The sequence below is a fragment of the Culex quinquefasciatus genome, chromosome 2 (genome assembly GCF_015732765.1).
Source record: "Culex quinquefasciatus strain JHB chromosome 2, VPISU_Cqui_1.0_pri_paternal, whole genome shotgun sequence".
NCBI classification, from domain to species: Eukaryota; Metazoa; Arthropoda; class Insecta; order Diptera; family Culicidae; genus Culex; species Culex quinquefasciatus.
In genome coordinates, this window is record NC_051862.1 from 52,834,097 (window position 1) to 52,858,282 (window position 24,186).

The following is a 24,186-nucleotide window of genomic DNA, read 5'->3' on the forward strand; positions in this document are numbered from 1 at the left end:
ACTATTTCGAGGGACATAATCTAGGGAAAACTTCAATTTAACATGAAAAAATATTTGAAGACAGGAAAACATATTGTTATCTAACAAAAATGCCTAAGTTGTTATTCATGAAAATTACATCCAGTTTCAAGTTCAAAATTTATTTGTTTATTTTGATCTATTTTTATACTATTTCAAACAATATTTTTGGCAAAGGTGACTCCATATGCATTATTTAGCATGAGGAACAGTATTGCTAAACATTTTAGTAATATTCATTAGTATACTTAGTAAAACAGTGGGGTGGCCGTCTTACCCCGCCTGGCCGTCTTACCCCCAGCTCCCCTATCCGAAGATTGCATTATTCGAAGTGAAATTTTGCCAAGGCCTTCGGATAATCCAGTCTGGACTGTAAGATTATTATCATGATTTTTGACAATGATCTTTTGAAAATCAACCTTCGCCATTTACTTCAAATATAAGCCAATTTGGTCAACGAAGATATGGGATATATGAATTTGAATTACGAGCAGATCGACGTCGTCGTGCTATCATGTCGCACCCGCCATTTCGACGTTCCGAGAAAAACGCGTTTTAATGTTTGACCTTGAATAAACAAAAACTAGAGCACGCAATGTAAACAATAACAAACACGTTTTGTTTGGTTGACCATTATGTGCATTGTCCCGAAGTTTGGTTGTATTTGGTTGCTGGAGTCCCGAGTTATAATTACAAATGTTTACGGTAGTCTGACTTGTACGTGCGTCAATCGCATCCTGACCTGAAATCCCTTTGGCCAATTGTCACACTTACATCGATTTTCAGGGAGTGACAAGATAGCATGACAAAAATGCACGGAGTTTTTTTTTCGGTTTTTGGTGAATATCTCAGGATTGAAATCGAATTTTGGGGATCTGTGAAGGTCAAAAGGTGAGGCATTGTGAGCTGCACAAAATGGCGTTCTTAACACAATTTGGCCCAAAATGCACGTACGACAAGTTAGCACGATGGCGACGAGATTAAAAGTTATATTTTAAACCTTCGACTGAGATTATAAATATTGCAGCGACCTCAAATTTAAATCATTAAATTTGTCCATTTTTCGATCCTCACCACAGTTCTGACCATGCGCGCTTACGCAAGCATAAATAATTTTACCCGTCGACTCGCGTTGCGCGACACATAATTAAGCTTATGTACAGGTGTGGATCATGAGTCATCCTCACCTGAAAAGCCCTTTATTAAATTTCGCCAATTGTTAGGCAATCAAAAAAATGGTTAAGCTTTCAATTATGAATGTGCGATGTTATTCTACAGGGGAAATTGAGGGTGTGGCTTAACCAAATTCATTGGCATGTTTATTCAATGGAGAATTCGACCTTCTCATTATTGACATACATTTTTGAGAATATTTGAGGAACATAATTTTGATATTCCAATAACATAATTTGAAGTTCCACGACAAGGGTTCGAACTCATGACTTCCGATTTTGAGGTGTACTCACGACACCATACGGAAAGTCCTGAAGAATTGCAGAGGTCTGCATAATTTAATTCATGAGGTTCATCGATGCTTCTCATCGAAACGGACCACTTTTAGTAGAACAAAATTTAGTAGAGTTTTCGGGGACTGACTATAAAAACCCCAAAATTCTTGAGGAGGGCAATCAGTTCCAGTTAGTTCCAGAATTAGTTCCAGTCAGTTCCAGAGTTAGTTCCAGTCAGTTCCAGCCAGTTCAAGCCCAGTCCAGTTCCAGATCCTGAAGAAGCCCCAGACCAGCCGGACCCGCCAGCAGCCACCAGTAGCAGAGGCCCCAGTCCAGCCGGACTTAGCGGTGGAGGCCGCAGCCCGCCGGGACTTAGCCGCTGTGAAGAGTCCGCCGGGACTTAGCCGCCGTGAAGAGTCCGCCGGGACTTAGCCGCCGTGAAGAGTCCGCCGGGACTTAGCCGCCGTGAAGAGTCCACCCGGGACTTAGGAGTTCGGGGTCTGGCATGGCTCGGCGCAGAGGTCTGGAGGACAAGTCTTGCTTCAACATAGAGAATTGGTTCGACGAAGATCTCAATGCAAAGTGATGTGATCGTGCGCGTATAAGTTGACAAAAATGTAATCTTTAAAAACAGTGTAATATACAGATAAGTGAAGTTTACTGATCTGTTTTGACTCTAAAAGTAAATATCACAAAAATCCTGAAAGCCTAAACCGCTCGGGCCGTTCAATATTGAAAATAATTTGATTAAAAAGGTATTATATTTTCACAAAATAAGTTTTTCTTGATTGTGAAGATTTCAAGTTGGCGTCATTTAAATGAAGACTGATAACGTGACACGTAAAATTTAAAAAAAAAACTTGTTCTATTATTATCGACAGTTGAAATGTAAAGCTGAAAAACAAATAAAAATACACAAAGCAAAAATACGAAAATCTGCATGATTTGGTTTGTTCTACTTGTTTGAACCAGTTTCATACACTCTGATAAAAAAAGTAATTATGATTCTCCAATAAACCGACAATCAGGGCCGGAGTGTAACGAACGGCGCTTACCTCCCGCATGATGACTGCTTCAATAAGTGTGTTATATATTTATTTTTATCTCGGATCACCTCTCAAGTGCCCTTTAATTGAAGTTTTACTGACAGTTTAGGTAACCGCAATCATGGTGCGTACACGCTTACATCTTATCATCACTTGCCACGACCCTTTTGGGTGTAGCGTAGCCTCAGATCAGTGTGTTTGCGCGTGTTATATCGTTAAGACTTCTATAAAGTTTATACGCTGGTTTACGAGACAAAGTGCGTTGACGACACGTTATTACCAGTTGCGGTAAAGACTTTATGGACAAAGTCTTCAAGTTACCCTTTAGTTGTAGCATTCATGTAAACTCAACTAAAAACGCTTATGTTGAACATTTCAAGCCTTAAACAACAATTAGTAATGCAACCCTTGGTATTCAGATGGCTAAGTGATCGACTACTTCGGAAACCACAGCAAGTAATTACATGCAGTTGGCGAGTACTGAAGGGTACCACTTAAGTATTTGGCCCTTCGACGGATGCAACCTTGACACTCTTTTAGTAGTTTTTATTAGTAGCACTCGTGAAACGAACCCCAAATACATGGTGATTGTATAATTTTCCTTTTTTATTTGTTCCAGCAACAAAACAATCGATTTTACGCACATTCAACGTACATGCCATGCTCGAGTGGAAGTTTTTCGGGCTTAACACGTGTTTACACTATGCTCGTTGAATGCTACATTTGTTTTGTGGCGGTGTACCAGTTGAACTGCAAGCAATTTTATGGTTGGGAAACCCCCGCGGGGGTTTTTTTTTAAAACGAACCTGTTCTTATCCAAATTTAGTTTCGCGAGCCACTCTGTCGTTGAATTCTTGTTTGCAACCACCACCAAGGCACAGCTCTTCATCACCTTCCTGATGATCAAATCACCTAATGAAGTTTGAAATGATGTTTGCGGTCCAACGACTAACTTGGTCGATCAAATCATACAGTTGAGCGCGATCGTCCAAGTGTACGGGTATACAAAGGCAAAAACAACCCGAGATGTTTGGTAAAACCAGTTTTTTTTGGCCGGTAACACCTGAGCATCTTGCAGTTCTTTGGCTTGGGTTAGGCCAACTTTGGGACATCAACAACAAATGGCAATAGAGTGGGACTCAGCGCGATGCTCAACTTGATACCGGGGGTAGGATTAGGTTTCAATCCGTTGGAGTAGGTCATCGAGGGGCAAATTTTGCGAAATTGGGACTCGAATAGCTTTGCTGTTTAGGGGTTGTTGACATTTATATTTTTGTAGAATCGATTTCCGGAGAAACAGTGTTGAATTTTTGCTTTATTTTTCTTTTCTGAACAAAGCTACTGAAATGCCAAATGTATTCGCGCAGGTAGTAATGGTTCAGTTGCACCGAGAATATGCAACGACTTTATATTCATTCATTCAATTGCTATCACAGCATACCAGCTGTACCTGTCCGATCACAATACGTTCTAAAATATTCAACGTTCTAAAAGGGGATTTTTCGCACAGAACGAACGAACGTCCAACGTACAAATTTGCACGCGCCAAACCCGTCTGGACGAGCCAATTAACATTACCGGGTTGCTTCCCCCTAATTGTTGACAGAAAATTTTCGCCAGAATGTAACCTTGAACGCGTTTGGAGTTTTGCATTGCGGTTATTCGATTTTTTTTTGTATTTTTCAATCTGGCTGAAACTTTTTTGGTGCCTTTGTTATGCCCAAAGAAGACATTTTGCATCATTAACTTGTCCATATAATTTTCCATACAAATGTGACAGCTGTCCATACAAAAAGGATGTATGAAAATTAAAATCTGTATATTTTGAAGGAATTTTTTGATCGATTTGGTGTCTTCGGCAAAATTGTAGTTGTAGTTGGGTTCTAATTAGGGGGATGGAGTAAACATGTTGCAAATTTATCGCGCGACAATAAGAAACATTGTAGTTAGACCTTAAAAATGCCATAACTTTAAGATGAACAAACATTTTTACACGATTTCGTTTTACGACTTAGCTGATGAAATCATCTCGGTGAAACGGTCGATCGTACGTGCTGATCTGTACTCGTAACGCCATAACTTGAGATCACATGAGCGAACAATTTAGTTTTTAAGGTTGTTTTTTATCTTGCAAACGCTGAATTTCATCTTTTAGAAACAGGGTGGTTGAAATACTGATATTGCATTGCGGTTATTAGATTTTTTTTTTGTATTTTTCAATCTGGCTGAAACTTTTTTGGTGCCTACGGTATGCCCAAAAACGCAATTTTGCATCATTAGTTTGTCCATATAATTTTCCATACAAATGTGACAGCTGTCCATACAAAAAGGATGTATGAAAATTAAAATCTGTATATTTTGAAGGAATTTTTTGATCGATTTGGTGTCTTCGGCAAAATTGTAGTTGTTAAAAAAATGATATACGGTAAAAAATTTAAGTGTTTTTTTACTTAACTTTTTGTCACTAAAACTTGATTTGCAAAAAACACTATTCTTATTTTTTTATTTTTTTTATATGTTTTAGGGGACATAAAATGCCAACTTTTCTAAAATTTCCTGGTTGTGCACCGAGTCTTTGACCAAGTTATGAATTTTTGAATCATTTTCGAAGTAAAATTAAATTTGCAATCAAAAATTACTTCGATATCTCAGCAACTAATAGTCCGATTTACAATCTCAAAATATTGAAACATTCGTGAAATTTATCGATCTTTTCGAAAAAAATAATTTCCATTTTTTTAAATCAGGACTAACATTTCAAAAGGACCGAAAATTCAATAGAAAGCCCATTTGAAATGTTAGTCTTGATTTAAATTTTTGGAAAATATTGTTTTCAAAAGATCGGAAAATTTCACGAATGTTTCATACCTTAACATTGTAAATCAGACCATTAGTTGCTGAGATATCAACGTTAGAAAATGGTGGTTTGTTTGTGTGGGACTTGGAAAACATCAATATTCCTGTTTTTAAACATTTGCACGGCAATATCTCAGCAACTAAGGGTCGTATCAACAAAGTTCAAAAAAGCAAAATACAGAGAATTTTCTTAACTTTTCAAAAATATTTTTTTCAAAGGTGGGCAAACATGTGCACTAATTTAAAAAAAATAAAAAAAAACTGCTAATATTTTCATAAAAGTTACCTAAAAATGGCATTAACTTGAAAACGGTGCACTTTATCAAAATTTCACTAAAGAAAAATTTGGTGCAACCAATATTTCGATTTTATGAAAAAATTAGTATTGATTCAAAGATTTTCTGCACATCCTAAAAATTTCTGAAAAGTTGGCATTTTTTGTCCTCTAAAACATAGGGACATAGGGAAATTTTAAGCACTCAAAGTCATTCAAATTGTGAAAACATGTGATGTTATATTTGTACTGGCACGTTTCTTGTACCGAACAATCACAAACATAACAAAAACTACCAGATTATTATAAACAACAATTTTGCGATGTTTGTAATTGTTATAAATCTCGTTTTTTTGGTCAAAATTATTTTAAATTGATTCCGATCTTGTTTTTGCATGGTCTTGTTGCTCGATTGGAACCCTGATTTGACAGTTCGATTGGAACCCTGAGAGTGACATTTCGCCTCTCCATATAGGCTCTCTACTAAAACATATAAAAAAAATAAAAAAAATAAAAATTGTGTTTTTTATCAAAAATCACAAAAAAAATTTACCGTGTATCATATTTTTTCAGTATAGTCCATATCCATCCCACAAATTGGCCGAAGACACCAAATCGATCAAAAATTCCTTCAAAGATACAGATTTTTGAATTTTCATACATCCTTTTTGTATGGTTTGACAAAGTCAAAGTAAAAAGTGACGAACTGTCACTTTTAGCACGGGGCTCACGCACACTATCAAAACAAACGTTTGGTAGTGTGTGTTAACTCCGTGTAAAAGAGTTGTCAAACTACTACTGTTTGACAACAGTTGGTGTCAAACCATCGGGGTTTGAGTGTAATTGGATAAAAAAGTCGCATCAAAAATCAAAGTTTAACCTTGCTTTTGAATATCTGACATTTTGCACAATTTGTAAAAGCATTGTCAAGAAATTGCGTTTTTTTCAACAATCTTCGCTTGGCATTGAGTAATTTCGTTAACTAAATCATTCCGCGTTAAATATTGCACGTGCTCGAAAGCATCTCTCGTCGTTAAACCACCCATCACGGGCCTTTCAGCCGTGGGTAATGTTTGGTGCTAAATTTTAAATTGCCTCTTCTTTCACCACAGCATAAGCTCCGGAGTGCATTTCCTCATCGAGTTATGTTTCATAGCGCGAAAAAAAAAACAGTTTTAGGTATCGGCTTAAGCTAAACCTTTTGCTACTACTGTTGATGTTGTTGTTGCTGTTATTGTCTAATGAAATATATAAAAATAAAAGCTTATTACGACTTCAATGAAGCGATTGAGCGGAGAGCAAAACAAAAACGGTGAAAAAAAAAACATTAGAAATTTGATTCAACCATGTGCAATATAAACCGACGGTGAGGTGTCGATAAAAAGCGATTTTTTATGGTGCGGGTTGTTTTGTCGCGTTGTCGATTGGGATGGTTGGATTTTTGGGCCCGGCTGGGCTAACCAGCTGGAAAGAGGAAGTTGCAAACTTTCACATTAAATTGCCACTGCCATAGGCCTAAGTGGAACCATTTTGCTAATCATAATTCGTGGTTTAACCCTGGTGGGGTGAGCTTACGCCATAAAGCGAAGAGAGTACGATAGAGCCGTACGTTTTGTGCTGCAATAGTTGTATTACGTAACTTGAAGTAAATTACGGTGCCCAGAGGTGTTTGAGAACTGATTTGATTGAACCATGATAGTTTATAAAGCAATTGATTTGTTTGCCATAATGGCGTCCAACTGAGCTGTCAAGATGCCATAATGGCGCTTACTAAAATCGTTCTTTTTACTCAGTTTGTAAAATACTTTCAAACTTGTTGAAACACACTCAGACTAGATACACGAAACCAGTACTACACGTTCAAGTTCAGCCACTTAATTGAGTATTCTGCTCATCTGTAAAGTTAGTATAATTCGCGTACTGTTGCCGCATACCGCAAACAAACCCGCTTCACACGGTGAACATTGAACTTGACTCTGCGGCCGTATATGAATGGCATGGCGCGGAATGACTCAATCACCTTGCATGCGTGATAAAGCAGATTGCAGGGCCAGTGTAGGAAAAAGTACTGCTCACAGGCATGATAACTCACGAATAGAGAACGTCCGAATATATTGTTTAAACACGAGAAAGGGTCATGGGTATTTGCTTATAATAATATAAGAACTAATAACTTCAATTCATCCCAAACTATTAACTTTATTATAGGATTTATTTAAATAATGATAGTATTGTTAAAATTATCATCCATCGTAACAAGATTTAATGAAGATCTTCATTTGCTAATAAAACATTGCAAGAAATCCAGTTCCAGTGCTTCCGGCAACAGACAACTTCTGATAATCCGGTTCTGGGGCGTCGTCGAACGACATATTAAACATTTCTTTGTGTCTGGAATGGCTTTTTCACACTTTGTTTTCATTCGAGTGCACCCATTCCGCTTCCGCACTCTCTCGCTGCAAGAGCCCGGAACTGTTCTTTACGGCGACAATGACCGATCGTCCCTGCGCGTCGGCGGGCGGCGATGACGCGATGCGCAAGGAAGACGCGACAACTTTGGAGGGTTGAACAACACCGTGTCGTTGTTGTTGTTGTTGTTGTTCCGCAGATCAAGAAAGGCTTGCACGCGGTGCAACTTGAAAGCTCTGAGGGCAAAAGCCGGTCGACCTTGGGTGGGGTGATAGTCGCGCAGCTTTGAAACGCCGCGTATGGAAAATTTTCTGAAGATACGCAATACAAGACTGCGACTTCATTAACATTTCAATGGGCTGGGCGGGGGGGTCCCTTTCACCTTAACCAGTTGTATAATCTAATGCTGGACGGTTTCGTTTGTTGTAACGTGTTTGCAAGTTCAATGTTTGAACCATATATGCAAATTCGAAAATCGTGTTTGAATTGAAAAATCACCCTATAGATAATAACTTCTTCAAATAACTAAAAGTTGATGAAATTTTAGCATTAAGTGCAACTGTTTGTTGTAACATTCAGACCAAAACAAGACAACCAACCCTACTCGATCAATGAGGAGGGTGTCGCGTGCCCAAAGAAGCATAAAATCATACACATTCAAGCCGATTTTAGCATGTTATGAATGAGCCATTGAATACGAACCGTTGTATTGAACTAAGTATGGTATGATATGCGCTATGGTCTGTGGCTAGTAGACAGGTGGATGGAAATTTCCCGCACATTTGACATGCATTGGACAGGTAGCTGGTTTCTTGCATCAGCCAGCCCGCTGCACTTAACGCGGCTTGACCATGATGGTTCTGTTGGGCTTAAAGGGTGACAGGCTTGCGACATAGTCGTCATCCAAAGGGTTGCATATTATCGAGGGATAAGTTGAAGGTTGCAAGTTAAATTATTGGTCTGGTCGACATCTAAAACAATAAAAAATACGTTTTAATTCAACATCTTGCAATCATAATGTAATGTAAAAATTGGTCTGAAAACACAATTCACAGTAGGCGAGAGTGGGGAGACTTGATCCCTTTTTTTGTATCGCAGATATACACAGGAAAAAAAGTTGAATTTTGGAATGTTGGAAATTTGGTAGGTTGAATATAACCTCTTTTTTTGAGTAATATTACATAAAAAATGGGTAAAAATGTGAACCTGATGAATATTCATCAAAAACTGATGAAAATTCATCATTTTCTGGGGTAAAATTAATCATATTTTTTGCCACAAAATCTGTCACCATTTCCTGATGAATATTACCATCATTTTTTTCTGTGTAACTCTGTCAATTTCGCACAAAACTATGAACTTTTTGCATTAATTGAAAGCTTAAACATTCAACCATGTTTGGCTGGTAAGGGTATTTAATCAGATTAACTCTGCGAATCATGCCAAGCGTTTAAAAAAAACAGAGCGGCATTTTCAAAATGTTAGGGGTTACTTGATCCCCCTTTCAACATTTTCAAGAAATATTATAAAATGTTTCTTATTCATCTAAACTATTGATTTTCTATAAGTTACAGCAATTTCACATATAACCTGTACGTTTGTGTTCAAAATGTAACAAGTTTAGTTTGTAAATATTTAAAAACTTAAAATATTCTTATTTACACCAAAATTGAGCATGTTTACAAAAGCTGGTATTTTTTGATTACAAAACTTTTGAAAAATGGTTCAAACTGCAGTACGGGAAATATTTCCTTTCTAATCAAACACCTACCTTCGTCATATGGAGAGTTTGATGCTCGATTAAAGCTCCAAAAATACTATTTAGGCCTCGATTTAGGCTATAAACTTATGAGCAACAGCACCGCCTCAAGTTAGCACGCAAATCCACACGCAAGATGAGAAGTTAACTGTTTAACGAAAGTCGCCATCAATATGTTTTCACTTGCGCATTCGTTTTCAAAGCGCTTTAGATATGAAATTGCTTCCAACTACCGGCAACATGTTCTTTTGAACATTAGTTAGTCACTCTCTTGAAAAATAATCCCAAAACATGTAAATAATTAGCGAGCGCCATCAAAAAAACAAACGCGCCAAGTCTTTTGACGTTTGAATTTAGACGACCTATTCCGATCGGAAAAAAACCGAGCGAGAAGCGAAGGCAAATAAAGAACAAAGGGTGGACACCAACACCACCAGCAGCGCCTGTTGGAGTGAGCCAGTGCTGCCAGGAAATTTTCTCTTTAAATGATACTTTTCGTGAGTGTTTGCTTAAAATTTCATCACTTTTGGCAGCACTAAGCAGAGCGCTGGAAGAAAAAAAGAACTATGCTGAAAATAGGAAAATGGGCGTGGCCCAATGCATTCTCGACTGATTAGAATACATTTGGGAAATATTTGTTTAAATGCTTGTAAAGGAATAGAATAACTTTTAGTTGAAGTGAAAATAAACAGAAATGTTCACAAAAAGTTGTTCTACTCGTTGGTGTACTTGGTTTTAGTAAATTTTAAGGACAAATCCAAATTTAACGTCAAATGCCTAAGGGTTTTGTAGTGTATCAAGCAATTCATGTATAAAACATATTTTTTTTTTAATAATTTTCAAGTGTTTTATCAGCGCGCGTAAACTCTAATTATTAACGCTCGCGATAATACATATCAAAATTGAGCAAAAAAATCTCTTGCAGGTTCTTGCAGTTCTTTTCGTTGGAATTTCGTACCAACCCGGAATTACGTTGTCGAAAAGTAAGCCGGCATCCGAACCGGTACACGATTTACAAGTCAATCTATGTGGCATCGGAAAGGGCTTAAAATTTCATACCCAACATCAAGGTTTTCTATAAAATCCACGTTTTAAAATACCTAGGTAAAAATTTTGTTCGGGTTTCGTTTAGCACCTTGCAAAAAATATTTGGAAAATGATGACTTTCTGTATTTTTTACTCTGTTGGATCTAAATTACTTTTTGCTCAGGTATTTTGTGGGTTTTATAGAAACCCTAGAAGTTTGGGCATCAAAAGATCGGAAGTTTTATGCCCTTTCCCATTTTTAAAAATCATTTGAAAGAGTTAAACAACATGTAAGAAATGATGAGTTCAGGGTTGCCAGATTTTTTGAGTGACGATCTAAAAAAACATTTTTAGTTTTCTTTTGGAATAAATTAAACAAAATTTTATTTTTTTTTCCTGTTTGTATGGAATAAATTAATCTGAAACAAGAATTCTAGGCGTGGGTCCAGCACTTTTATATTATCAATCATTTATTAGCAATTCTTAAAAAAATACAAATACCAATTTTTGTCTGACATCATATTTCAAAAAAGAGCCTTTTTTGATCATCGTTTTCAAACAATCGCTGGATTCACTCTTCCAGGTGCGAATGCTCGCAAAACTTGCATTCTCACCCTGATCGACGCCAAATTGGTCATCAACAAACCGCTTTGAGTTGTACACCCAAAATACAGGGGCGAGAGAATTGTTCTTCCAAAAGAGCTCAATCCTATAGAAAGAGTTCATTCGTTGATAGAAACAGTAAATACAACAAGAGTCATACAACGAGAGTCACCAAGCTGTGGTGGCCGAGGCAGTTAAGTAACAGAGTTAATATGCCAAAGGTCCGTGGTTTAATTCTCGTAGAAAACACTTTTTGTTTTTTATTTTGAAGGATGAACTTTTTTTAATCGTGTCGTGTCCTCAGTGTTGCTTCCCTGTTTTGGGTGTATATTCTGCTGTATGGCTCACTGAACTGCGCAAATGATGACAATCTTCATTATCGCCGGCGCGCCAATTTCGTGCCAGGTATAAACCTTGTTTAACCATTAATTTTAACAAACAATTGCTTCCTTTTTCTCTCGGGTTTTCGTTCCACAGAGCACCATTCCGGGGTAGACTCGGAGAAGGTAAACAACAGCACACCGTCAAAAATGCGCCAAGGCGGACGGATGGATCGGTTTTGGATGGCGTTGACGCGCAAGAAACGCAACGAGGACGACGGAAGTGACTCGAAGCTGGCGCGTGTCCTCTCGCTGCTCGATCTGACCGGGTTGGGCGTCGGCAGTACGCTCGGGTTGGGCGTTTACGTGCTGGCCGGATCGGTGGCGTACGAGCAGGCTGGCCCAGCGGTGGTCATTTCGTTCCTGGTGGCCGCCGTTGCATCGGCCATTGCGGCCCTGTGCTACGCGGAGTTTGCCGCACGTGTTCCGAAAGCTGGTTCGGCTTACATCTACAGTTACGTCAGTATTGGAGAGTTTGCGGCGTTCAGCATCGGGTGGAATTTGATTTTGGAGTATGTGATCGGTGAGTAGTAAAACATCAATACAGTTAAACCTCGTATAAGAGCGCCTCGCATATGCAACTTTGCATATACGAGTCATTCCACCTGATTCGGTTTTGTCGCAAGAGTTGCATATGCGAGGTACAGGGCTTATGGGATTTTGGCTATATGGGAGACATGGGCTATATTTTTATAAAAAATCAACTAAACTATACAAATGTATAGTGTTTTGGAATCGTTATGAAGTCAGCTTTACAGCTACACCAAATTTAAATGGTTTACGATGTTCTAGGTCATCCGAAACTTCGTCAAGTTAAGGCCTATGTGTTCAACGCCGTACAAGTATGAGGTAGGCGATTTGACTGTGGTTTTTGACCACAGATCATATCCGGATAGCCTCAGGGAGGTTCAGGGACTAGTCTACCGATATGTGGTGATGTTCTGGGTCTTCTGTAGAGTCCCGGGAGGTACGACCGACGGGTCTACCGCCGTAACACGGCAGAGGTCGGTGGTTTTTGACCTCAGATCATACCCAGATAGCCTCAGGGAGGTTCAGGGACTAGTCTACCGATATGTGGTGATGTTCTGGGTCTCTTGTAGAGTCCCGGGAGGTACGATCGATGGGTCTACCGCCGTAACACGGCAGAGGTCGGTAGTTTTAGACCTCAGATCATATCCGGATAGCCTCAGGGAGGTTCAGGGACTAGTCTACCGGTATGTGGTGATGTTCTGGGTCTTCTGTAGAGTCCCGGGAGGTACGACCGATGGGTCTACCGCCGTAACACGGCAGAGGTCGGTGTTTTTTGACCTCAAATCATATCCAGATAGCCTCAGGGAGGTTCAGGGACTAGTCTACCGATATGTGGAAATGTTCTGGGTCTTCTGTGGAGTCCCGAGAGCTACGCCTGAAGGGTCTACCGCCGTAACAAGGCAGAGGTCGATGGTTTTTGGCCTTAGATTATATCCAGATAGACTCAAGGAGGTTCAAGGACTAGTCTACCGATATGTGGTGATGTTCTGGGTCTTCTGTAGAGTCCCGGGAGCTACGTCCGATGGGTCTACCGACGTAACACGGCAGAGGTCGGTAGTTTTAGACCTCAGATCATATCCGGATAGCCTCAGGGAGGTTCAGGGACTAGTCTACCGGTATGTGGTGATGTTCTGGGTCTTCTGTAGAGTCCCGGGAGGTACGACCGATGGGTCTACCGCCGTAACACGGCAGAGGTCGGTGTTTTTTGACCTCAGATCATATCCAGATAGCCTCAGGGAGGTTCAGGGACTAGTCTACCGATATGTGGAAATGTTCTGGGTCTTCTGTGGAGTCCCGAGAGCTACGCCTGAAGGGTCTACCGCCGTAACAAGGCAGAGGTCGATGGTTTTTGGCCTTAGATTATATCCAGATAGGCTCAAGGAGGTTCAGGGACTAGTCTACCGATATGTGATGATATTCTGGGTCTTCTGTAGAGTCCGGGAGCTACGTCCGATGGGTCTACCGACGTAACACGGCAGAGGTCTGTGGTTTTGACCTCAGATCATATTCGGATAGCCTCAGGGAGGTTCAGGGACTAGTCTACCGACGTGTGGTAATATTCTGGGTCTTCTGTAGAGTCCCGGGAGTAACGGTCAATGGGTCTACAGCCGTAAGTAGTCTACCGATATGTGGTGATGTTCTGGGTGTTTTGTAAGATTTCGGGAGCTACGGCCGTTGGGTTTACCACCGTAACAAGATAGAGGTTGGAGGTTTTGACCTCAGATCATATCCGGATAGCCTCAGGAGGTTCTGGGGCTAGTCTACCGATGTGATAGGTCTTTTGTAAGATCTTGGAAGTTACGGCCGATGGGTCTACCGCCGTAACAAGATACAGGTCTGTGGTTTTTGATCTCAGATCATAGCCGAATAGCCTCAGGGCCGTTACTTCCGGGACTCTATAGAAGACCCAAAAGATCATAACACATCGGTAGACTAGTCCCTGAACCGTCCTGAGGCTATCTGGATATGATCTAAGATCAAAATCCAGTGACCTCTGCCTTATTTCGGTGGAAGACCCATTGACTGTAATCTCGGGACTCTACAGAAGACTCAGAACATCACCACACATCGGTAGACTAGTCCCTGAACCTTCCTGAGGCTATCCGGATATGATCTGAGGTCAAAATCCACCGACCTCTGCCTTGTTACGGCGGTAGACCCATTGACCGTACCTCCCGGGACTTTACAGAAGACCCAGCACATTACCAGAAATCGGTAGACTAGTCCCTGAACCTCCCTGAGGCTATCTGGATATTATCTAAGGTCAAAAACCATCGACCTCTCCTTTGTTACGGCGGTAGACCCTTCAGGCGTAGCTCTTGGGACTCCACAGAAGACCCAGAACATCTCCACATATCGGTAGACTAGTCCCTGAACCTCCCTGAGTCTATCTGGATATGATCTAAGGTCAAAAAACCATCGACCTCTGCCTTGTTACGGCGGTAGACCCTTCAGGCGTAGCTCCCGGGACTCCACAGAAGACCCAGAACATTTCCAAATATCGGTAGACTAGTCCCTGAACCTCCCTGAGGCTATCTGGATATGATCTGAGGTCAAAAACCACCGACCTCTGCCGTGTTACGGCGGTAGACCCATCGGACGTACCTTCAGGGACTCTACAGCAGACCCAGAACATCACCACATATCGGTAGACTAGTCCCTGAACCTCCCTGAGGTTATCCGGATATGACCTGTGGTCAAAACCAAAGTCAAATCGCCTACCTCATACTTGTACGGCGTTGAACACATAGGCCTTAACTTGACGAAGTTTCGGATGACCTAGAACATCGTAAACCATGTAAATTTGGTGTAGCTGTATAGCTGACTTCATAACGATTCCAAAACACTATAAATTTGTATAGTTTAGTTGATTTTTTATAAAAATATAGCCCATGTCTCCCATATAGCCAAAATCCCATAAGCCCTGTACCTCGCATATGCGTGCTTCGCATAAGAAACCCCCATATGAGGTGCATATGCGAGGTTTAACTGTATTATCGACTTAATTCGACGCTCAAGGTTCATGTAGGTCAGTTCCGACAGAATATCAACTCCAAAGGCTAGGAACGCAAACGTCCGATCATCTCAAATGAGCAAAATTTTATTTATAAATGTTGATTGCCCCCCTCTGAGTCTGAGACGAAATGATGGCCGTCACTAACTGTCGGCAAAAAGCCAAACAAGTTTCCTCTCGTGCCAAATCGTTGAAGTCTCTCGTTGGTTATCGAGTTTTATGGATATCTTACCCATATCGGCTACAGTGTTAAACTGGCAGCAAGCAAGGATGGGGTGTAATATCCTCCCACGTTTAGGAGACTGAATTGTCGCTAACCTCGGCGGGGATAAACCGAAAGCATTGAATATTAAATTGGAGACATTGAACTTTTGTTTTGCTGCTGGGAGCAAAAGTTGTTGGAAGAGTTGGTTAAAAGTTTTTGCACTGCTACTCGAATGAGGTCTGCATCATTCCATAAATGCCTTGACCCTCAACGCACCAAAAAAAGTTGTGACAACCGAATTTGTGTCAAATTTCAACTCTATTTAAGGACATTATCCGAGTTTTCCTAAAATAAACAGATTTATGAAAAATGTTATAGGATGGCGTGTTTTTATTGCCACAAGTAGGTTTTTCACTTTATGAAAATACCAAATTTTTGAACTTGACTTTAAATAAGCATGAATAAATTACGTTTTTTACCTGATGATTATTGATATTTTATCAAATTTGCACAGCAAAAAATGTGTAAATTTAAAAGGTGCAATTTGGGAAGGTTGACTATATTTTTTTTCAATAAATTAAAATTTCAATGGAAATAGAAGTCTAATCAACTGTATTCTGCATTGATAATCATATTTAGCATGTTTGGGCTCGCTTAAAAATATTTTGAACTTTTATGAAATTCCAATGTACTTCACCGCAAAATTAAAATTTTCGTCAATACTTGGAAATTTTGGAAATATATGATTGCAACTGGACAGATGCATAATGCATTTCAAAACACTTTTTTCATTGAAATGTTGAAACCGTGGCCTGTAATTTCATTTGTTTCATATTCCCCCCCCCCCCCTTTATCTAAATTTGAGGATTTTGTTTCTGTCGACTAGAGCGTCCAATTTTCAAGGGTTTTGAATTTCCTGGGAAACGTGAAAAATATGTTTGAAATCCCGGGATCCCGGGAAATGTTTGAAACATTCATAAAATCTACGTTTTCAATAAATTTGTTATGTTTTCCAAGCTAACATCCAATGATCTTTACTTCAATTTGAACAAGAATAGCTGTTTTTAGTTAGTTTAAAAAATATTAAAAATTGTTGTTTTTTGTGCTTTGTTGGGCTTTGCATTTTTAGTGAAACATAATTTTTAATCAAATGTGATTCAAATTATTTCATATTAATAATGTAAAAAATCGTATTAAAATATTTCTTTTATTTTTATATGAAATGACTACAAAAGCTTAAAAAAATTCATTGAAGCTGTAACAAAACAAGAAACGAAAACAAACAAAATCATACCATCCAATGTAAAATTTTAGAAAAATTTAGAATTTCATGTTCAATATTTTACAAATTATCTTAAAGTCACTACCACCAACTGGAGTAAATCGGGACTGCAGTCTGAATGGGTACAGGATATTTTAGAGCAATAAATTTGAAAATCGGTTTACTTATTATTTGTTAATTAAAAAAATCAGAACATTATGCAAAAAATACTGGCCTAAAAAGCAGTCTTGATTCGTTACTGGGTAATTCTCCGCCAACTCACACAGCAGTTGCCCCGACCCCTCTTCGATTTGCGTGAAACTTTGTCCTAAGGGGTAACTTTTGTCCCTGATCACGAATCCGAGGTCCGTTTTTTGATATCTCGTGACGGAGGGGCGGTACGACCCCTTCCATTTTTGAACATGTGAAAAAAGAGGTGTTTTTCAATAATTTGCAGCCTGAAACGGTGATGAGATAGAAATTTGGTGTCAAAGGGACTTTTGTGTAAAATTAGACGCCCGATTTGATGGCGTACTCAGAATTCCGAATAAACGTATTTTTCATCGAAAAAAACACTAAAAAAGTTTTAAAAATTCTCCCATTTTCCGTTACTCGACTGTAAAAATTTTTGGAACATGTCATTTTATGGGAAATTTAATGTACTTTTCGAATCTACATTGTCCCAGAAGGGTCATTTTTCATTTAGAACAAAATTTTCATTTTAAAATTTCGTGTTTTTCTAACTTTGCAGGGTTATTTTTAGAGTGTAACAATGTTCTACAAAGTTGTAGAGCAGACAATTACAAAAATTTTGATATACAGACATAAGGGGTTTGCTTATAAACATCACGAGTTATCGCGATTTTACGAAAAAAAGTTTTGAAAAAGTTGGTCGTCATCGATCATGGCCATTCATGGTCACCCGTGACAGACACGGACGACGAAACAAAGAGAAACGCAAAAAGTAACTTTTTCAAAACTTTTTTTCGTAAAATCGCGATAACTCGTGATGTTTTTAAGCAAACCCCTTATGTCTTTATATCAAAATTTTTGTAATTGTCTGCTCTACAACTTTGTAGAACATTGTTACACTCTAAAAAATAACCCTGCTAAGTTAGAAAAAACACGAAATTTTAAAATGAAAAATTTTGTTCTAAATGAAAAAATGACCCTTCTGGGACAATGTAGATTCGAAAAGTACATTAAATTTCCCATAAAATGACATGTTCCAAAATTTTTTACAGTCGAGTAACGGAAAATGGGAGAATTTTTAAAACTTTTTTAGTGTTTTTTTCGATGAAAAATACTTTTATTCGGAATTCTTAGTACGCCATCAAATCGGGCGTCTAATTTTACATAAAAGTCCCTTTGACACCAAATTTCCATCTCATCACCGTTTCAGGCTGCAAATTGTTGAAAAACACCTCTTTTTCGCATGTTCAAAATGGAAGGTCGTACCGCCCCTCCGTCACGAGATATCAAAAAACGGACCTCGGATTCGTGATCAGGGACAAAAGTTACCCCTTAGGACAAAGTTTCACGCAAATCGAAGAGGGGTCGGGGCAACTTTTCCCGATTTCGTGTGAGTTGGTAGAGAATTACCCTACTATTATCCTAATTTGCTCCAGATGCCGATGTTCGATAAAAAATAAATTAGTTAGTTTTTTAGTTTAAAATCATCATTAAACATTAATATTTAAAAAAATAAAAATAAAATTTAATGGAAAATATTTTAAGCACTAGGTATTTTGCGGATCCGTTAACTTAAATTTTAATAATTTTCCCTCATAAGCCAAGTAAATGTTGATATATGCCGAATACAAATTAGCTAATACTTTAAAATTCTTATCGATTACTAAGTATTTATCTGTTCATCAATTTCCACAACCAAATCTGAGTTTCCAGACCAAAAATTGTTTTTTTTTCAATTTCGGGAATTCCCGGGACAAAATATATAAAATCCCGGGATTCGGGAATTCCCGGTTTAGGGGAAATCCCGGGATTTTTGTCCCGGAAATTTTCGGGATGGCGGCACTACTGTCGACAGATGAAAGTTTCCAGCAAGTTTGGACAAATCGGGGGTTTAGGGTCGCATAAACCCACAAGATCGGACTTACATATTTGATTGCAAAGATGGAAAGCTTATGAGAAGTTGGCAATATTAAAGTTCTACATATTATGTATAGGTATCAAATTTTTCGCTCTACAGCACTGCTTTGACGTTCTCTATTGCGAGATTCATACTCGAAACTAGGTGTCCGACGGTTTGAAACGGTGAGACATACAATCCAAACCTCTTTTTACATCTAAGTTCCACCCCTGGATTTGAATTGACGGCCTTTGGATTGTGAGTCCTACTGCCGACCAGCGACTCTACCGAGACAGGACACAGAGAGACGACTGCTACACTTAAACTGAGCTAACGACCTGCAACCCTGCAAACAAATAAACATAACATAACTTGTGAGAAAGATTGATGTTCTCTGGTTTAGATGGTTTGATGGAGACGCTCGATGTTTTGTTGAAACAAGAACAAAAGTTGCAACGGCCGGAAGACCTTGAAACTATCATTTAGTTAATATCATTTTTATTTTATAACTAAATCCACTAACTCTTTTGCAGGAACCTCCAGCGTGGCCCGCGGAATGAGCGGCTACATCGATGCGCTGATCGACAACAAGATGAGCAACGCGCTGCGGGAAGCGATGGGCATGAACGTGAGCTTCCTGTCCGACTATCCGGATTTCTTCTCGTTCGTCGTGGTGCTGATTCTGGCCGCCCTGCTTGCCTACGGCGTTAAGGAGTCCACGCTGTTGAACAACATCTTTACGGGGGTTAATTTGTGCGTCATTGCTATCGTGCTTGTGGCTGGCGGTATGAACAGTGACTCCGCAAACTGGAACATCAAGCCGGAGGATATTCCGGAGGGGATTGATGGTGGCAGTGGAGGGTTTGCGCCGTACGGATTTGCTGGTATTATGGCGGGTGCGGCCAAGTGCTTCTATGGCTTTGTCGGGTTTGATTGTATTGCGACGACCGGAGAGGAAGCGAAGAATCCGAGTAGGAACATTCCGTTGGCCATCGTGATCTCGTTGATCGTGATCTTCCTGGCTTACTTTGGAATTTCGACTGTCCTTACCATGGCGCTGCCGTACTACCTTCAAAACCCGGAAGCTCCGTTCCCTCATCTGTTCGATCAGCTGGGATGGTACGAGATCAAGTGGATTGTATCGATTGGAGCCATTTTTGCGCTGTGCACCAGCTTGTTGGGAGCGATGTTCCCGCTGCCACGTGTCCTGTATGCTATGTCTTCGGACGGTATCATCTTCAAGAAGCTTCGTACGGTGCACCCCAAGACGCAAACTCCGGTGCTGGCGACGATCCTCGCCGGACTATTGGCCGCTACGATGGCGCTGCTGTTCAATCTGCACCAGCTGATCGATATGATGTCGATCGGAACGCTGCTGGCTTACACGATCGTTGCGGTCAGTGTGCTTGTGCTGCGGTACCAGGAAGACACGTTGCTGCAGACTACGGAAGTCAGCGTCACACTGCCCGATGTGTGCAAGCAGATGTTCAACGTGGACAAGCTGAAGGAACCGAGCAAGCTGTCGTCGAGCATCGTCAAGGGTGGAATCTGTGTGTTTGGTGAGTGATTGCTTGAAAGAAAATTGCTTGAGAAGAAAATTAATTGAACATATCTGATTGCAGCTGTTCTCGTCTGCGCCGTTTGCGGAATCCTCGTGTTGGCCGACGACCAAGTGTCTGCCGGTGATCCTGGAGTCATCATCACTCTTTCGGTTCTGGCCGGTGTCATGGTTCTCCTCATCGTCATCACTTCCTTCCAGCCCAAGGAAAGCACTCTGCTGACCTTCAAAGTGCCTCTGGTTCCAGTGCTGCCCATGTTGAGCGTGTTCTTCAACCTGTACCTGATGTTCCAGTTGGACTCTGGCACTTGGATTCGCTTCGCTGTGTGGGTCGTAATTGGCTACATAATCTACTTCACGTACGGAATTCGCCACTCCGTCGAGGGTGCTCTGGCCAAGGAACAGGCAGCGCTGACCGTGAACGGCAACGGCCACAAGCCTGCCAACAAGGCCGGCTTCGACAACAACGGATTCGATGCGAGCCATGACCGGATTGTGTCCACCATCCCAACAGAAAACCCGCGAAGGAGTTCCAAGAACTCGTACACCTTCAACAACGAGTAAGCTGAACGTGGGAAAAAAGAAACCGATTTAGCGATTAAGTACAAAACGTTAGGCTGCTGCATCGATCGGTCCATCGCAGAGACATTAGATTTTATATCCAGAGCTCTCTCGAATCGCAACTTGCCGCAACGCAGGCCCAGTACTCCAGAGATGTGGTGTTTTAGTGGATAAGCTAGCCGGTATTCGATGAACAGTGTGATGATATTGTAAACCTTTTAAAGTATTCAGCTGCCGGATCGATTTTATCGAAGACGACTTACGGTGTGTGAGTCGGAAAACCCCCCCCAAACTTGTGATAAAAAGAATTTAGTGGTATTTTTATCAATTAAACATACACGCAAAAAGTGCAACACATTTTAATGATATGAAAAGTGTTATGAATCGGCGGATGGAACGATTAACTAAATGTATTTTATTACAGCTGCACACACACAGGCCTGAGCCCGATTGTGTCGAGTACGTTATACACGAAACATTAAAACAAAACCCCAATAAATCAAGATAAGCGATTGAGTTTTGAGTTTCACTTATCACATTCCCCTGTAAGAACGCGTGTCTTGAGTAAATCGGCCATTGACGTAGGTGTTTTGTTTTGGGGCTTAATACGAGACACAAGTCGTCGAATGTGTAACACTTGTGATAAGGATTCGAGACTAGTAATTCCGAAACGATAAAGTCGCGACAGCTCAGTACTGCTGCTATTATTCCGCTGTTATCAGCCCGTTTGAATGAAATTGTTTTCGATTGGGCTCGTAAAGTATTAGTGGGGGGTTTAGATAAAGTCGGCCGGGAAAATGTCCGCATTACCGCACACAATCGATTGTTCACTCAAGGTGGTCAGTGTGATTGGTGGGATTTTTTGGTCAATGCACAGTGGTCGGAAACGCAAATTTAGCAGGAATAATTTATTTCCGCTTCAGGGATGCATTTTCGAGCTTCGGTGTCCAAGAAGCGTTTGTTAAAAATGAAATTCTACATCTTTTGGTCAAAACGATATTAGGGTGGTCCAACAATTTCTAATATTTTCAAAAACTATCTTCGCTTCTAGATGAGATAGAGGTATACTTTCTTCGACAGTATTGTAGTACTAGCCATTTCAAACAACTTTGTCGAAGACACCAAATCTCTATCTCTTAATTTGATCATTTTACAGCATTTTATATGAAAAGCAGTAGGGTGGCCCATCAAAAAAGTGTTTTTATTGCGTATCTTTTTTGTATTATTTTTGGCAATTTTGGTGTCTTCGGGACATATTTAGAGCATAAAAATACGCGTCTTTTGAAATGTCAACGAAGTCGCTAGGTCATTTTGGTAAAAACTTACAGCGTTTTTAAAGTTTTTAATGGGCCTTTTTCAAATGTTTGTATCTTTTCGAGGGGGACACAAAAAAATACGCTCCGTGGTGCATCTGAAAGCTCAAAACTTCTTCTTTAATATGAATATAACATCTCAAAAGGGTTTCTCTTAAACCCAAGTTACAGCGATTTAAAAATGGTCATTTTATGAGATTTTGTACCATGCTCTATGAGAAAATTTACATGAATATCGCATTAATCAGTATCAAAACTACTCTTAGTGAGCTCAAATGCAGGTAAAATTGGTTTGTAGACAAACGTGGTCGAACCTGGCTTTTATGGCAACTAGGGTGGTCTTAGCTAACCTAGGGTGGTTCATATTCATTAATTCTTATAAGATATGACTTTTTTTAAATTCGCATGGAAAGAAAAATAAAAAAAAAACATTTTAACAAAATTCAAATACATAACCTGTTTTAAATAGTAAAGCAGCAGTAATATTTTAACATATTATTATTCCTCTACGTTTTGGTAAATCGTCTTAATTTGTATTTTTTAATAGGATAAAACTTTACATGCATTTTCTTTGACAAAAGGAGTCATTTTGTATAATTGGTATGCCAATACGAGAATCCTTTTCCAATTTATATCTTTTTACCTAAAAATTTAGTACCAGGTTTTACAACAAAACCTGAACACTAGCCTAAAAGATTTTTCCTTACAAATATAACAAATTTTCAGAAATAAAATAATAGTTTTGGGAAATCAATTTCTATATCAATTTCTAAAGTGAACATTTTTCCCTGAAACTATTTTAAGGGTTCAAATCATAACCGACAAATTTTTCAAGACGCTAAATCGATAAGAAAAAAACATGATAACTACGAATATTCACATTCCCATTTTTTATGGAACAACTAATGATGCAAAATGGAACCCTTTAACACAGTAAATGCATGTAAAGTTTTATCCTATTAAAAAATACAAATAAAGACGATTTACCAAAACGTAGAGGAATAATATTATGTTAAAATACATTTTCTAACGAATAAAATCATTAATCTTTAATCTTTTTATTTTCTAATTAATTTGATCCACCCTAATCAGATATCATATCCTCAGCTGCTTTACTATTTAAAACAGGTTATGTATTTGAATTTTGTTAAAATGTTTTTTTTTATTTTTCTTTCCATGCGAATTTAAAAAAAGTCATATCTTATAAGAATTAATGAATATGAACCACCCTAGGTCAGCTAAGACCACCCTAGTTACCATAAAAACCAGGTTCGACCACGTTTGTCTACAAACCAATTTTACCTGCATTTGAGCTCACTAAGAGTAGTTTTGATACTGATTAATGCGATATTCATGTAAATTTTCTCATAGAGCATGGTACAAAATCTCATAAAATGACCATTTTTAAATCGCTGTAACTTGGGTTTAAGAGAAACCCTTTTGAGATGTTATATTCATATTAAAGAAGAAGTTTTGAGCTTTCAGATGCACCACGGAGCGTATTTTTTTGTGTCCCCCTCGAAAAGATACAAACATTTGAAAAAGGCCTATTAAAAACTTTAAAAACGCTATAAGTTTTTACCAAAATGACCTAGCGACTTCGTTGACATTTCAAAAGACGCGTATTTTTATGCTCTAAATATGTCCCGAAGACACCAAAATTGCCAAAAATAATACAAAAAAGATACGCAATAAAAACACTTTTTTGATGGGCCACCCTACTGCTTTTTATATAAAATGCTGTAAAATGATCAGATTAAGAGATAGAGATTTGGTGTCTTCGACAAAGTTGTTTGAAATGGCTAGTAATACAATACTGTCGAAGAAAGTATACCT

At 39.3% G+C, this 24,186-nt stretch overlaps 1 protein-coding gene across 1 annotated transcript in view; it reads left to right on the forward strand.

Moving 5' to 3' along the window:
* The window catches only part of LOC6035690 (cationic amino acid transporter 3), a 36,917-nt gene extending 15,364 nt beyond the window's left edge, over window positions 1-21,553 (forward strand). The window contains exons 2-4 of the mRNA XM_001845772.2: window positions 11,917-12,342; window positions 19,452-20,477; window positions 20,541-21,553. Of these exons, the coding sequence (XP_001845824.1) occupies window positions 11,970-12,342; window positions 19,452-20,477; window positions 20,541-21,040 (1,899 nt within the window). The 5' untranslated portion in view covers window positions 11,917-11,969 and the 3' untranslated portion in view covers window positions 21,041-21,553. The remainder of the gene's footprint in view (window positions 1-11,916; window positions 12,343-19,451; window positions 20,478-20,540) is intronic.
* Window positions 21,554-24,186: the final 2,633 nt, after the last annotated feature.